The sequence below is a fragment of the Squalius cephalus genome (genome assembly GCF_949319135.1).
Source record: "Squalius cephalus genome assembly, chromosome: 6".
In the NCBI taxonomy this organism is placed as follows: Eukaryota; Metazoa; Chordata; class Actinopteri; order Cypriniformes; family Leuciscidae; genus Squalius; species Squalius cephalus.
Genome location: NC_137127.1, coordinates 42,969,982 through 42,985,304, shown reverse-complemented (window position 1 = coordinate 42,985,304; position 15,323 = coordinate 42,969,982). Strand labels below are relative to the sequence as shown.

General features: G+C 36.2%; 1 protein-coding gene across 5 annotated transcripts in view; it reads right to left on the bottom strand.

Moving 5' to 3' along the window:
* Positions 1 to 58: 58 nt before the first annotated feature.
* The window catches only part of st14a (ST14 transmembrane serine protease matriptase a), a 28,779-nt gene continuing 13,514 nt past the window's right edge, over positions 59 to 15,323 (bottom strand). For all 5 annotated transcript variants that reach the window (XM_079874513.1, XM_079874511.1, XM_079874512.1 and 2 more), the window contains 14 exons: positions 14,129 to 14,161; positions 12,858 to 13,092; positions 12,473 to 12,609; positions 12,252 to 12,355; positions 12,056 to 12,147; positions 10,922 to 11,058; positions 10,634 to 10,738; positions 10,429 to 10,536; positions 5,737 to 5,850; positions 4,736 to 4,852; positions 4,456 to 4,636; positions 1,553 to 1,821; positions 1,292 to 1,428; positions 59 to 465 (listed from right to left, as the gene is read on the bottom strand). In XM_079874513.1, coding sequence (XP_079730639.1) covers positions 307 to 465; positions 1,292 to 1,428; positions 1,553 to 1,821; positions 4,456 to 4,636; positions 4,736 to 4,852; positions 5,737 to 5,850; positions 10,429 to 10,536; positions 10,634 to 10,738; positions 10,922 to 11,058; positions 12,056 to 12,147; positions 12,252 to 12,355; positions 12,473 to 12,609; positions 12,858 to 13,092; positions 14,129 to 14,161 — 1,928 coding nt within the window. In that variant the 3' untranslated portion in view covers positions 59 to 306. The remainder of the gene's footprint in view (positions 466 to 1,291; positions 1,429 to 1,552; positions 1,822 to 4,455; positions 4,637 to 4,735; positions 4,853 to 5,736; positions 5,851 to 10,428; positions 10,537 to 10,633; positions 10,739 to 10,921; positions 11,059 to 12,055; positions 12,148 to 12,251; positions 12,356 to 12,472; positions 12,610 to 12,857; positions 13,093 to 14,128; positions 14,162 to 15,323) is intronic.

Here is a 15,323-nt window from a genome sequence, read left to right as displayed (position 1 = left end):
ATTCACAATCCCAAAATAAAAGCGTCACTTCAAGAATGTAGTTACTAAAAAACAAAATCTTTAAAAGGAGAAAATAAGACATTTATTTACACACCTTAAGACAGAATAAAAACCCCATACCGCTCTCCTCATAAAATATACAAATATATAAAACAATTTTGAAAAATGCAAAAACTGGTCAACATGTCCATCCCTCTGTTTGCAGGGCTACATTGGGTTATTCCATGTATGTTATTAAAATATTTGTGGCCTCAGAAATCAAAACAGTTCATAAAATTTCTCAGTTCGTCATGATCTCCAGGTAAGTTATACTCCCGTCTTCTCCTTGATCCAGCCCCTGAATTTTGGGACGTTTGTGTAGATGCCTGGCTTGTTTTTGCGGGCACAACCGTCACCCCAGCTCACAACTCCCGCCAGGTACATACGGTCACTCGATAAGTAGGCCAGAGGACCGCCAGAGTCACCCTGGGCAAAGATAAAGAGAGTTATTTAAATGGACGATAATAGCAGGAGAGAGAGAAAATAAAATAAAATAAATTAAAATAAAGAGAAACAATTAAATAAAATGGCACTTATGGATGCACAATATTAAAATTCTGACCGATACCAAAAAGACGATCATAATGTTCATTTTATGGTCAATAACCTATAAATGGCTGATATAAAAATTCCATATGATTTTGTCTAAATAAATTGTGTGTTTGATTATAATTTAACACTATGCCAGCTACCATGGCTATATTCATGGTGAGAAACAAATTGAAAATATATATAAATAACAAAACTATATATAAACAACAAATCAAAACCAAATTTTTAAAAGGTTTTTAAAGTTTATAATTGATGAAAAAAAATAAATAAAAAAATAATTTTTTATATATATATATATATATATATATATATATATATGGCCTCACAGAATCAATCAAAATGTCCATTAAAACAGGTTTGAGAGATATTGGATATAGAATAGCAAACTTTGTGAAACATTTATGTCGCTGCCAATACTTTCAGCCACGGCTATTTATTTAACAGTGTAGTTAAATCTTTTGTGTTTTTAAAGATTAACCAAGTAAACATTAAGCAAAGTGCAAAATCAGAGAAATGAGCACGACCAATTAAATATCCAATATCTGATATTTAAAAAATCTCTAATACTGACCCGATAACAAATATGCTACCGATATAAAACGCATTCCTAAACTAAATAATTCAATAAACAGAAATAAAAATATACATGCTTTGCAGGGAAAATCCTGTGAACTTGTGCGCTAAAGTTCATGAAACTCACCTGGCAAGCATCCACTCCTCCTGTCAGAACGCCAGCACACATCATGCGAGAAGTGATCTGACCAGTCATTAGTTTATCGCACGTCGTACCGTTGATGATGCGAACCCGCGCTTTCTGCAGCACAATCGCTCCAGCGCCTGAAATAAACACACACCAATTACAAATCAAAGACAAGAACAAAGTTTAAAAAGAATTTGTGAATTTGTGAAATATGACAGGCTTTGTGAGGTGTAAGCATTATTGTATAGTTCTTTTACTGACCCCCTTCTCTAGTGGCACCCCAGCCGGTGATAATGACAGAGTCACTAGCGTTGTAGACATCGGTGGCACTCGGCAAGCAAATGGGTCGAATGGTGTCACTGAAGGCCACGGCTGTATCCAGCTCCATGAGAGCGATGTCGTAGTCATAGGTGTAGGGGTTGTAGGACGGGTGAGGAATGATTTGTTTTAGGAATCTCTTCGTTGCCGTCTGTTTATCTTTTTGTGTGTGAAGACCCAAGTATGCTTCCCATGTGCCCGGCTGAGAATACCTGAGGATTCATCAGATATACAGAGATGAAGGTTTTCTCTTTTCCACTCTTAAAGCCTAAAACTAATTTAACTGATAAATGAAAACAGTATATTCATTATATTAAAGCTACACTATTTAACTTTAAAAAAACACACCAAAATGTTATTCAAGTCGGCACAAAACAGAAGTTGCGATAGTCGATATTTATTTATTTATTTATTTATTTATTAATATTTATACACACACACATACATATATACATTATTCATTATATTAATGAATATTGTTCATCCCTAAGTGCCATTTTATTTAATTGTTTCTCTTTATTTTATTTCCTCCTCTCCTGTTATTATCGTCCATATATATATATATAAAAAAAAATTCTTTGAACTTCTTTCAGTCATATTTCTTATTCATTTTAATCAACTGGTGTTTTGGTGATTGTTTAGTGAATGTATTAAGTCAGTTCTGCTCAAGTTTACACAGGAAAACCAGATTTACTAAACTTGCTGGCAAATTAGCGTGAAAAGCGCCTAAAAGTGACTATGGGAAGTTCTGTGGGTGATTTACTGATAATGTGCAGATAAAAAAATCACAGACGCAGCAGTTCATTTCCATTATGACCAAAGCAGTCTACCAAGAGCAGCACAACAGCCCTGGGTCGCAAACATTCAGCAGAACCAATGATAATCAGGTGCGGCTCATCTACTAACAACACATGCAGCAAATTAAAAATAACATGGCTTAGCCAGCAATAAGTTTGGATAATGTCTTCCTCAGGCATTCCAAATAAATGAACATGAGTGGAGAAAATTCTCTCTCTATTATCACATGCTCTGTGTTGGAAGTACAGTTGTAATCGAAATTATTCAACCCCCATTGCAAATCAGATTTATTGGCAGACTTTTTCTGTTTTGCTTTTTCAGCTGTTTGCAATGAACAAATCAAACAGAAGTAATTGAAATAGCTCAACACAGATGTTTCAAGTGGTTTCTCCAAATTCAACTGAAAATGCAACTTTCAATGACTTCTGCAGTCTCAAAATTAACAACAGCACAAATCTGCAAAACAGGTGTTGTCTCAAGCACACCAGGTGCAAATCAAGAGCTTCATTAGTTGCACCAGGTGTGCTTGAGCTAAAACACATGAAATATCTGAACTGAACTGTTGAGTGTCACATTTGACTGCATGTTAGAAATATGGCTAAGTCAAAAGAATGGTCTGAAAAGTTAAGAGAAGATATCATCACCCTTCACAAACAAGGAACAGGATACAAAAAGAAAACGAAAGCATTAAATGTTCCTAGAGACACTATTGGAAGCATAGTTTGCAAGTTCAAAGTTTAAGGAACAGTCAATGGCTGGAACCAGATTTCTGAGAAGGCAGGCTCAGAATAACCCTCGAGTGAATGCAAAAGACCTGCAGCAAGACTTAGTGGCAACAGGCACTGAGGTGTCAGCTTGCAGAGACGTATACCACTACTGACCCAAAAGCACAAGAAAAGTCGGCTCCAATCTGCTCTAAACCATATGAATTAGCCACAGACGTTTTGGGATTCTGTTCTGTGGAGCGATGAAACAAAACTTTTCAGCCATGTGGATCGGCGGTATGATGCTCTGGGGCTGCTTTGTATCCTCTGGCACTGGAAACCTGCAGCGTGTGGAAGGCATGATGGATTCATTTTTGTATATCAGGAAATTAGGAGAAAACGTCATGCCGTCAGTGAGGAAGCTGAAGCTTGAGCGTGGTTGGACCTTCCAGCAGAACAATGATCCCAAACATACCTCAAATTCCACCAAGGCTTGGTTGCAGAAGAAGTCCTGGAAGATTCTACAGTGGTATCACAGTCACCTGACTTGAACCCCAAAGAAAATCTCTGGTGGGATTTGAAGAAGGCAGTTGCAGAAAGTAAACCCATGAATATTACTGAACTGGAGCCCTCAGAAACGCTGCCAGAAACTGGTGTCTGGTTATATATCTCGTTTGCAGAAGGTCATAACAGCAGAAGGGTGTTCTACTAAAGATGCTTGCCGCCATGAAGAGGATGAACAATTTTGAGACTGCAGAAGTCATTAAAAGTTGCATTTTCATGATTTGGGGAAACCACTTGAATCATTTGTTGTGTTGAGCGATTTCAGTTACTTTTATGTGATTTCTTCATTGCAAACAACCTGATTTTCCATGGGGATTGAATAATTTTGATTAATACTGTAACTATTACAGCAAGTCAAGAGCAAAATTGGTTAAGACGTACTTTTTTATGGTGTTAAATAATACTACTATAGTGCAAATACCACTAAATTAACTAACGCAAACCTTATTAAATCATGCATCATTTATTTAAATTCTCCTCTCCCCTCCCCTTTTCATCTGAAAGGGAAACTCCTATAAATGCATATGCAATAAGGTGAAAAATTACTGTCCACGCCTTTTCATTGATAATTTTTCACTACGTGTCTTTAGTAAATCCTGACAGTAGTTTAAAGCCAAATGAGGGTTTGCACTGGTGCAAGCTGTAAGTAAATCAAAGTGTCACAACAGTTTTTGTGAAACATTTTGCTCTAAAATATTTTATTTTTGTTAAGTTAATGAGTTTCTAAAGTAAAAGTTGTAGATAAAAAAAAAAGAGAGAAGAGAAACAGAGGAAACTCACTTGATTTTGTCATCTTGTACACAGTGGGCAGCCGTCACAAGCCAGCGTTCACTGATGACTGATGCACCGCAAACATGAGCCATGTTTTTAACGTGGAGGCTGACCTGCCATGGGAACTCACCCACAACTGCGTCCTCCCCACCCACAACACGAGACGACTTGAAAGCTTTCTTGCCACAGTCTAGAGAATAAACAGGGAGAGATAGAAATCAACTTTAAACCAAGCAGGATACAGATATGAGAACAGAAGTATGTGTATAAGGATGTGAATGACACGCACTGCAGTTGGACTCATCGGAGCCGTCGCCACAGTCATCTATCCCGTCACACTGAGGGTTATTTTTGGTGACGCATTTGTTGTTATTGCACGTAAAAGTTGGGACTGTACAAGACAGTTCTGTAAGAAAGAAAAACAAGCATTAAGAATGACTGAAAAGAAGGAAAGTGTTTCAGAATATTTTCCGTAATATATATTTTCTAGTGCTGTCAATCGATAAAAAAGAAAATTAAATCGCACATTTTTCAGCAATTAATCACGATTAATCACACATAACATTAAAGTTTTTAATATATATTTATGTTGTAATACTTTCACATTCAATCTCCAGAATAATGTATAAACAGCATAAAGACAGTATATTTTAAATATGTGTTTAATGGCATCTTTTTACTAAGCACCGTGAATGAAGGCCAGTATAAATGATACTAGTACTGATGCTGATGTCTCTATTAAATATATATATATTTTTTCTCAATTATAGCCATTAATTATAGCCATTCAACATTACAGTATAATTGAAAGCTATAATTTTTAACATTAATAGGCTTTTTAAAAAAAAAAAAACTTTTAATTTAAGTAAACAAATTTCACATAAACCCATATAATAAACGTCACATTTAGCATTGCCTTTAATATATCAGGGCTTAACGCTATGTTTTTTTCCTACTGGTTCAGAATTGTACCTGCTTTGCTAAAATGCACCAAAAAAGAGATTGTTTTTTAATTGTTTTTGACCCATGTATCATTGTAAACAGTGCTTTAAGATTTTCAGGTAGGTCTAACAGTTAAATAAACAGAAATGCAATATAGATTTTAGTCTGTAACCCCCCCACCCCCACGTATTTCACTTTTATTTTGTGTAAATTTTGTGTAAAAATTGTGCCCTAATATTATTTTCTGAATGTGTTAAATGTGATCAAAATTAAAATAATGCTAAAATAAACTTGATGTTTAGATTGTCCGATCAAGCTTGCATCATTCTTTATCTAAAATATAGTCACCTCTTTTACATCCATCTTCATCTGAGCCATCGTTGCAGTCACGATTCCCGTCACACTTCAGCTTCTCGGAGACACACTGATCGTTACTGCACTTAAATTCTCCAACCTTACATCCTGCCAGAAAAGAGGACAATTATGTCAAAGCAAGTGTGGAGATCTGTTTCTGTGTGGGAAAGAATGATAAAGAGAGAGATAGAGGCTGTATCTGAAACAGAAGATAGTCGCTTAGCTGCCTGGTCTGTCAACAGAGGAGCATTAAAGGGGTGGTATAATACCCCTTTTTACAATATGTAAAATAAGTCTCTGTTGTCCCCAGAGTGAGTATGTGAAGTTTTAGCTCAAAATACCCCACAGATAATTTTTTACAGAATGTTAAAATAGTCCCTTTTTGAGGGTCAGTAAAAACACGCTGTTTCGTGTGTCCCTTTAAATGAGTTGCTGCTCCTGGCACAGAGGGCGGAGCTTCAAGAGCTTGTGTGTGTGTGTGTGTGTGTGTGTGTGTGTGTGTGTGTGTGTGTGTGTTAGCAGCTCCGATTACCTCAGGCAGACACGCACTAAAATGTCAGAAACTGTTCTGCCTTTTATATTTAAACTGGAGTCGGACAAAGATGGAGAGACTCAAGAAGAAGTGACAACAACGTTTCTGAATGGTTAGTTGATGAATGTATGTTGCTGATGTGGAGATAACTATCTTCAAGTCTTTGATATTCTGTCATGATAATCTATAAAATCGCTCATGTGGGAACTGTTGCAAGATGCCTACAGAGTGACATGCTATTGCATTTGTGTTATGTACTGTATTGCATGTGAAAAGACAGATGCGACAGCTTGAGCAGACTCACAAATGTGCTTTACTACAACAACTCTTCCTCTTTTCAACATGGACTGTGTGTTCCCGGGGGCGGGGTTTATGTAAATTTTAGGGTTAGTGATGTCACTAAGCCGGGAGGAATGTAGTGTAGTCCCTACCAGCCGTTTGTTGTAGTCCTTAAAAAACTATTTCTTTAAAAGCAAATATCTTCCTTTGCTTTGAACTTTGAGCGTTATACAACTTTGCAGATGTTGTTTCATATCTATCATTAGGAACATTAACCCTATAAAGCCTGCTGTATCATATTTGATACATGAATCAACAATCAAAACTTTGTTGAAAAAATCTGTACACAATCTACTATATGCCTATACACTTTTTTTTAAGGAAGTAATTGTAAGAACGTCCACCTACAGGTCATGCTACACGTGTCTTTATGCTGAGAAATCTCTACTGATTTTCATAAAGTAAACTTTCATATTGTTATCAATATTTCAACATGAACTCTTACTGGACTGAAGCAGCTTAGGTTTGCTTTACTTATCTGTAAAAAAAATTTTTTAGATGCATGTATCAAATACGATACATCAGGCATTAGAGAAACGTTTATTTTTTCATCTCTCAGTCATCATTGTATTGCGTTGCATTATATGTTTAGTGTCCCCCTTACGCAAAAAAAAAAACCTATATAGCTTTGATCATAAAACAAATCAATTAAATATCCTTTTACTAAGACATTATTGGGAGACATAGTGACAACTGATATTTACTGTATTTGCAATTTATGCAATTAGTCTATTAACCAAGTTATCAAATTTCATCAAACTTTGTGGCCATATAAACAACATCTGCACCAAATTGCATATTTTTGCTCAGTTTGGGCCACTGAATAACATTGATGTGTTTTTCCTCCTCAAGTATGAGCTTCATAATCTCCTATATAATACTATATGGGCCATAAAAGCCTTTTATTGACTATTATTTCTTATTACATGGCTTGGCTGAATTCCAATGTAGAATGCGGAGTATAACAGACCGTTGCCATGAAAAACAGCGCGTTGCTATGGACGCGGAACGGACTATTTTCTTTGGCGGAAGCAATACAATCGTTTTTAAATCAATAAACTCCTTTTTAAATCAATAATTCGTGTCAAATTATTTATTTATTTTGTAGGTAGCCATGTAATAAGCGGGATAATGTATAGAGAGGCGGTCGTTATAGCGAATAACAAGCCCTTCAGGCTGTCAAGACCCCTCCGCTTCGCGTCGGGGTCTCGTTCAGCCTGTCGGGCTTGTTATTCGCTATAACAACCGCCTCTCTATACATTATCCCTTACATATAGCAGTGTTCTAATAAAAATCTAAATTTTTATCTTATGAATTGCATCCTATTTTCCGTTATTATAGTTAACTACGCAAAGTGATATGGAACTGTAATGTTGTCAAGAAAGACCTGCCTGGAGCTACTTTAGCCGTGCGTTTCCCTGAAAATAATTTCACACCTTAGAACGTTTGTCAACCAATCAGATTCAAGCATTCAACATCCCCGTAGTATGAAGTGTTTACAGTGCTAACTAACATAACTACATTAAACAGATCATAAATTAAAGAAAATTATGCTGAATGATGATATTTATAACTATTAAATAATGTCTAATTTTATGTTTTATATATTCTTTATTTATGATATTCAGACTGTCCATCGAATCTGTCCATCGGATCTAGAACAATTTCAATTAAGCTTTATAAATAACCAAGTAAACTAAAATGCTGATTTCTTGGTAGAAATAGCTAGAAATCTAAAAGAAAAACTCTATAAAACTCTATAAAATGTACAGAATTTTTGGTGAACAATTGTCAAACTGCATGCACAGGATTGTGAGAAATCATAAGCAGCGTTTCCATGGATATTACCCGGAACAATTTGTCCCAGGATTTTTTTCCCCACCAGACCCATTGCTGTCTGCGTTTCCATCACGGTCTAAAGTACCGTGAAGATCAGGCAAATTAGTCTGGTGACGTAGGACTGCGCGCAACTTTCCAGTTTGATTTTGTCCTCCGCATATAAGCTTAATAAAGCCTGAACCTCATCATCGGTCCATCGTACTTTTTAAACTCCATTGTTGATTCGAATAGCAAACAACTCTTACTGCACGCACCGCAACAGACTTTTAAAAATGGTGGTTAAAATAAAATGCTGCGTAGAGTCAACCAATCAGCATGTTCAGCGCCCAAGTCCCACCCCTGAAAGTTCCTGAACTTTGAAAAAGTACTACTTCGCGAGCAGGGACTTTCGGAGGGGAACATTTTTACCCCGAACTTCATTTAGACCCTGGTTCCTGCGGTGTAAACACATGGAGTACCACCCCAACGTCCCTAGTTCCCGGGGAAAATTCCTGCGGTGGAAACGCAGCTATAGAGAATGAAGGATACATCCAAGCTGTCTTCTAAATCTGACCAGATGAAGTCATCTTTGTTTATAGAACGTTAAAAAGAAGCAATGAATTAAGATGCATCTTGATGACTTTTTCTTTTATTGCTTGTGGAGGCCAGTGTTAATTTTGACAACAAATTTTGATTTAGTTTTAGTCATAGTCTTTTGACTAAAATGCCATTTAGTTTTAGTCATATTTTAGTCATCTGAATTGTTTTAGTTTTAGTCTAGTTTTAGTCGACTAAATCTACAGTAGACTTAGTCGACTAAAATATAATGGGTTTAAATTTAAATGCATTTATTTAGAATTTCTCTAAAATTTCCAAACCCATATACTCCCGGAGAAAACATATATTAACCTGCTAATATGAATGATTTTAAAGTTTGAACGTGCAATACAAAGTTTGAACGTGCAATACAGATACAGATTTAACTACTGTAACTTAAAAAAAATATCTTAAAATGAAATAAAACCACTTTTCCTAATGTAGAACAGTCTTTTTTTTCAATGAATGATATATGAATTCTTTATAACTACTTGCATACATCATTCTCTATTCTTTCAAGCAGACATATTTATTTGTATGAATTAAATATAATGAATCCTTATTAAAGCTATTAACGAGCAGTGAATGCTTTTCTCTTTTTCTTTTGTTGCTTGATCAATATTAAGGACACAGACCGCATTAGGTTTATTACCCACTGTCACTTTAAGACATCGGTTCATGTCCAACGACATGCGGATCCAATTGCACTGATGCACATAAGATACACTCACAACTGTTTAAGACATAACCGACATAATTTATGTGAATAATCTCCAAAACGGACATTTAGACATAATATGTGTGTATTTGTCCATTCAGACAGGAAAGAGAGCTCAATTCAGTCCTCGCGCGCTGTATAGGTGTCTATGTGAATGGCTGTACGCTTCGGGTCGGGTGTGTGTGCACAGAAAACCGTACCGAATATAGCTCTTTTTTTGCGTCGTCACTCTTATTCAGATCTACATGTCTGCTCTACTCATTCTCCCAGACGTTTACATGTTTTAACGTTTTATGAGACATGCAGCGCATGCCAACTCGTGTGCCGCTGGGTAGATCACGTCACAGTACAATTGTGCGCATCTACCACAAATGCAGGACATCAGACTGGATCGCTTCCCAAATCGTCACTATCTAACATTTTCGTCTAGTTTTTATTCGTTGACAAAAATGTCAATAGATTTTCGTCATAGTTTTTGTCATTCAAAACTAGTTTTTATTTAGTTATCGTCTCGTTTTCGTCTGTGAAAAAATGTCGTTGACGAAAATAATGACGAAAATTATTCGTCAACGAAATTAACACTGGTGGAGGCAGCATTCTTCAGCTTTCAGATGCAGCCAGAAAGAGATGAAGAGGAAAACAAATGGAAGGAAAAGAAAAGATAGAGGACAAAGGGTCTTACCACAATTAATCTCATCTGTACGATCTCCACAGTCATCTACGCCATCACACAGCCAGAACATGGGCTTACAGAACCCGTTTTTGCACTGGATCATGCTGGAGTCACATTCTGAAATACCAATTCAATCAAAGTGTATTCCTGAGCTTAAATTCACATACAGAGGGCAAGTGTGTTTGATTAAAGACAATGTTCAAGGAACACTTACGGCAGTTCCTCTCATCGCTGCTGTCACCACAATCGTTCCAGCCGTCACAGCGCATTGTTGGTTTTACACAGCGTTTGTTGCTGCAATGGAACATCTCCGGGCAGGCTGAGAGATTCAGAAACTGAATTAACTTTCTAATGTTCACATTGACACCACTTTAAAAACTGTAACAGCACCATCACTGGCATCAGTAAGTCTATTTTTCCCACCTCAGGCCAGACTACTACTAAAAGGGTAAAAAATGTGACCCAGTTTTTACCAGTTAACCATTTTAATGCATTTACTTACGGTCAGTGGGCTCAAAGGCCTCAAAAGTGGCGGTAAAACCTCGATCTACATATGATGAATCCGAGTAGAACACAACAGTCATCTTGCTACTGTTGCCGGTAACCATATGATTAGCTGGCAGCTGCCCACACAATCTGCTGCAAAGTAATAATAAGCATGTAAGTTAGAGCTGTAAAGAGTCTGGATAAACAGAGAATCATATTTTTCTTGTTTAAAATAGAGATGACAATTCTCCCATGATTCTGAACAGACAACTAAACAAAATAACATTTCATTTACTAGAGGTTCTGACAAATTGTTAATTACTGCAGTCTATTTTAAAAAATATTACATTCATTTTCATTTGAAAAAATCAGTTTGAATGTATGATTTAATGACACATAAATACTTCACTTGTTACATTACTGGACGAATCAGCGTTTTTGAACGAATCTCTTGAATTAATGATTCAATAACAAATGCGGTCACATACAGGCGTAACAATGTAACTGATACAATCTTTATTCAAAGCGTCAAGTTACTTTCAGAAGGTGATTTACTTTATTTTGATCACTACCGTAGAGTTACTGTAACACAGCAATATTGATACTGTGTGATCGAAAAGACAAAACAAGGTTTGTGAAGCTGTTAAATTAAATTTGCTGTTAAATGCCTATACTTGACTACTACTCTCTCTGGGTCAGCGGCAGCGCCAAAGCAGATTTGAATCAGTGTGATCGTACTTGTCAAAGGTTTAACAGACAAAGCTGGATCGTGGTCATTTAGGAATAAGATCCCATGGGTGTTTGAATAGAGATCGCGTTCTTTTAACTATTAATCGTGATGCGAGTATGAAATCTTCAGCTAAATGAATGGTGCAGCCGAGTGGTTCAAGATCAAATAAAAGAAGAAACCTCACTAAATTTGAACTCTGAAAACGAAACATTTGTTGTGTAGCCTTTTCTTCTAAAAATAAATAAATATTGTTTTAAGGATTTTTTTTTTTTTTACTAGAAAACAAGACATAAATACAGACCAAGATCCAAAAGCGAAATGTCCTCTGCTTCATCAGCACTCTTGGAGAAACATCAGATCATTCAGATCGGACAATAGACATTTCTGTGAAAAGTTTAACTGAAGCTCTAATTTACTGACCTCTTACCAGCAATCTGCACATAATCTGCACAACTCTCTGTTGAAACCATAAACTTGGGGAACTTCAGCTTGATGAATTTGCCATAAGGAACCTTTAAACAATAGATACAGATGAGTGCTCATAAAGCACCAAACACTTTTATAAAAGTGGTTCATCAGGACATGAACTGGTTCAACATGAGTGTTTGGGCCTCACCTCGATGTCCCACTGACATGTTGTGTTGGGGGAGTAATAATTAGGAAAGTTCGGTGATTGGAAACTACCAGAGGATCCAGTCAATGTACCACCACATGTGATATCTATTGAAAGGGAAGATCCAGTGAGATAAAAAAAAAAAAAAAAAAACACAGTAATGCATCCCCTAATATTAATCAGTCAAGTATGTTTTTGTTCAGCCAGCCAGGATTGATCTTTACCATCTCGCTTGATCTGAGAGACACTGGCTCTGAAACCAGGATAATTCCCTTCATCGTTGGTTACCAAGGTGACCAGCATAACATTTCGAGATGAGATGAAGGTTAGAGGATCACTGGGAGAATAGTAGCCACACTTCCTGTTTGAGAGAGAGAGAGAGAGAGAGAGAGAGAGAGAGAGAGAGAGAGAGAGAGAGAGAGAGAGAGAGAGAGAGAGAGAGAGACAGAGAGAGAGAGACAGAGAGAGAGAGACAGAGAGAGAGAGAGAGAGAGAGAGAGAGAGAGAAACTCAATTATGTTGAAATTTCACACCTATGTTGATATTTCAGGAGCTTATTCAGCCACCAGATGGCGTTACAGCCACAAAAACAATTCACCATTCCCTTACTCTGCCATAAGGAATCTGTCCATGGGGACCAAAGAGTCATACACTCTCACTAAGTCATTTGCACAGTTTTGTTCCAGGTTGAAGGTGTCAAAAGCCAACTTTAGCGCATAGCCCTGGTCTCCCCGAAGCTGCCATTGCACAACAGAGTTTGGAGGATATGGGGAGTCAGGGAAACCCGGGGATTTAATGATATCCACCACAGTACCTCTGGCGTGCTGGGAGTATCTCGTATTTGCTAGACATAAGGAAAACAAAAGGTTATTCTTACACGTTTATTATTGGATACACTGTACAATAATAAGTATGAATGTGCTTAGGAATTAAGTCCTGTTCCAAAACCTCCTGAACTTGGGGCCCTATGATTTCTACAATGCACGAAACGGTTTTCAACGTCTGCCATCACACTATATTAGGACACGCCACATGAACTTCATCTCCAGAGCTGCTCTGACAGTTCACCTCATCATTTCAGCTGATAAAACTGGTAAGATACACTCCAGCCAAAATAAAAGTTTGGTTTAACTTGAAGAAATTATGACAGAAATATTACTATTTTACAGTACAATGTACTTCTCAAATAAAACAGCTTATTAAAAAATTGATTTAAATTTTTTTTAAAGGAAACACTCAAATTTAATTTGAATACATTTTAAAATTTTAATTAAATTGTTAAAATTTTTATGCATTCATTCGATTCCTACTGGTTTTGATAATACATTTTGTATTAAACCAGAAAACACTGAATGCAGAAAAATTTTAACGGTTTTATTAACATTAGCAACATTATTATTATTATTATTATTATTATTAAAGTTATGTGAAATCAATTGATTAGACATCCTTTGTTAACCAAATGTAACTTAACTTCAAATGTTCGCCAAGCCTTATGATTAAATTTTATATTTGAAATCTGACAACTGACAAAAGTCTCACAAATTTTGTTTCTAAATGCTTAAATCAAGGCTGGACCAGCCACTTTCTCCCATTCATAGTAATATGAGCCTTTGTATATCTCAAGTCTTTGATAGGTTGATCTCAAGTCTTTGATAGTATTTTTAGGTTGCCATCTCTGATTTATTTTTTCACTAACCTTGTTGCAATGCATTATCAGACTGCTCATGGCGATGCTGCCTCAAGTTACCTTATGGAATAGCCTTCATGTCAGGACTCAGGAGCATACCTATGATACCTTAAATTGCTTGATATGGAGGCAGTTCACTAGGTTCTGGAACAGACAGTATTTGAGAGATATATGTAATGGACTAACTCACTCCTGGCATTTGAGAACAAACGTGTGTCCAGAGCTGTTAATGAAAGATTGACATAGTTATAATGAATCTGGCTGAAGACAAGCATCTGTGCTTCAGTATCATGGACATTCAGTTTTTACATGATAGCATGCAGTCTAGAGATCAGTATCTGGATGAATCTCACAAAACATGTGAAGAACCAGGTCACATTTCACCCTACAATCACAAAATATTTTTCATGACAATAATGCACTCTTCCCCCAAAACTAATTACTGAAATGCAAAATAAAATAACTGTTTACACAACACCATTTAAAAAAACGGTGACGTCATGCACATGTGTATTACGTGTTCGGTCTATAGGCGTGTAGTGTTTCTTTACAAAGTGGCATCGCCATCTACTGGCCTGGCATGAATAACACAGCGTGTTTAGTTGTATTCGTGGATCATCCGTGTGAATGGGAATCATTTTGACAACGTTGTGGTCTGTACGTGAAAAACACAAAGGAAAAACTTCCATTCTTAGCACATTGTTGTTGTGTAAACATACCCTAAAATAGATGTTCCTTAATATCGCCCGACAATCCATCATGCTCTTTAATATGACCTTAGTTTCCTGTTTACACTCAGTGCATTTGGGGTCTATATGACCCCAAAGATGCACAGAGCTTTTGTACAAAAAATATACATTTTAATAATACAAAGTATATATAATTTTTTTCGTTTACTTCTCATCTATATTTTTATGCTGTGTTTTGGGGGATATGAAGTACTTTTTTACCTATTTACTGCAAAATCCCTCAACTACACCATTAGCATACATATGAAATATAACATTTTTATGAAAAAAAAAAAACATTAATGATGATCAAATTTAAATATGAGTTGTTTCTGGATATTGATCTAGGTGTTAGATGCAGAATTCTGCCATCTGGTGGTTAGATGTTTTTTTGTAGATAATATAGTTTTAGCCATAAAGTGTAATTACCATATACTTCCAGCAGAGGGCCTATAGAGATCCATTCATTTTTCTGGATGTGACTTATTGCTCTTATAACAGCTTTTTTATGAATTATATATTTAAACATTTTAAAATACATTAAATCAGTATTTTGTCAAAGTTTAGAAATTTATTTTTGTTGTTGTTTGAGGTCTTTTGAAGTGTCTTGTTATTGCAATAATGCTATATAAATTTGCAATAATGTCACATAAGTTG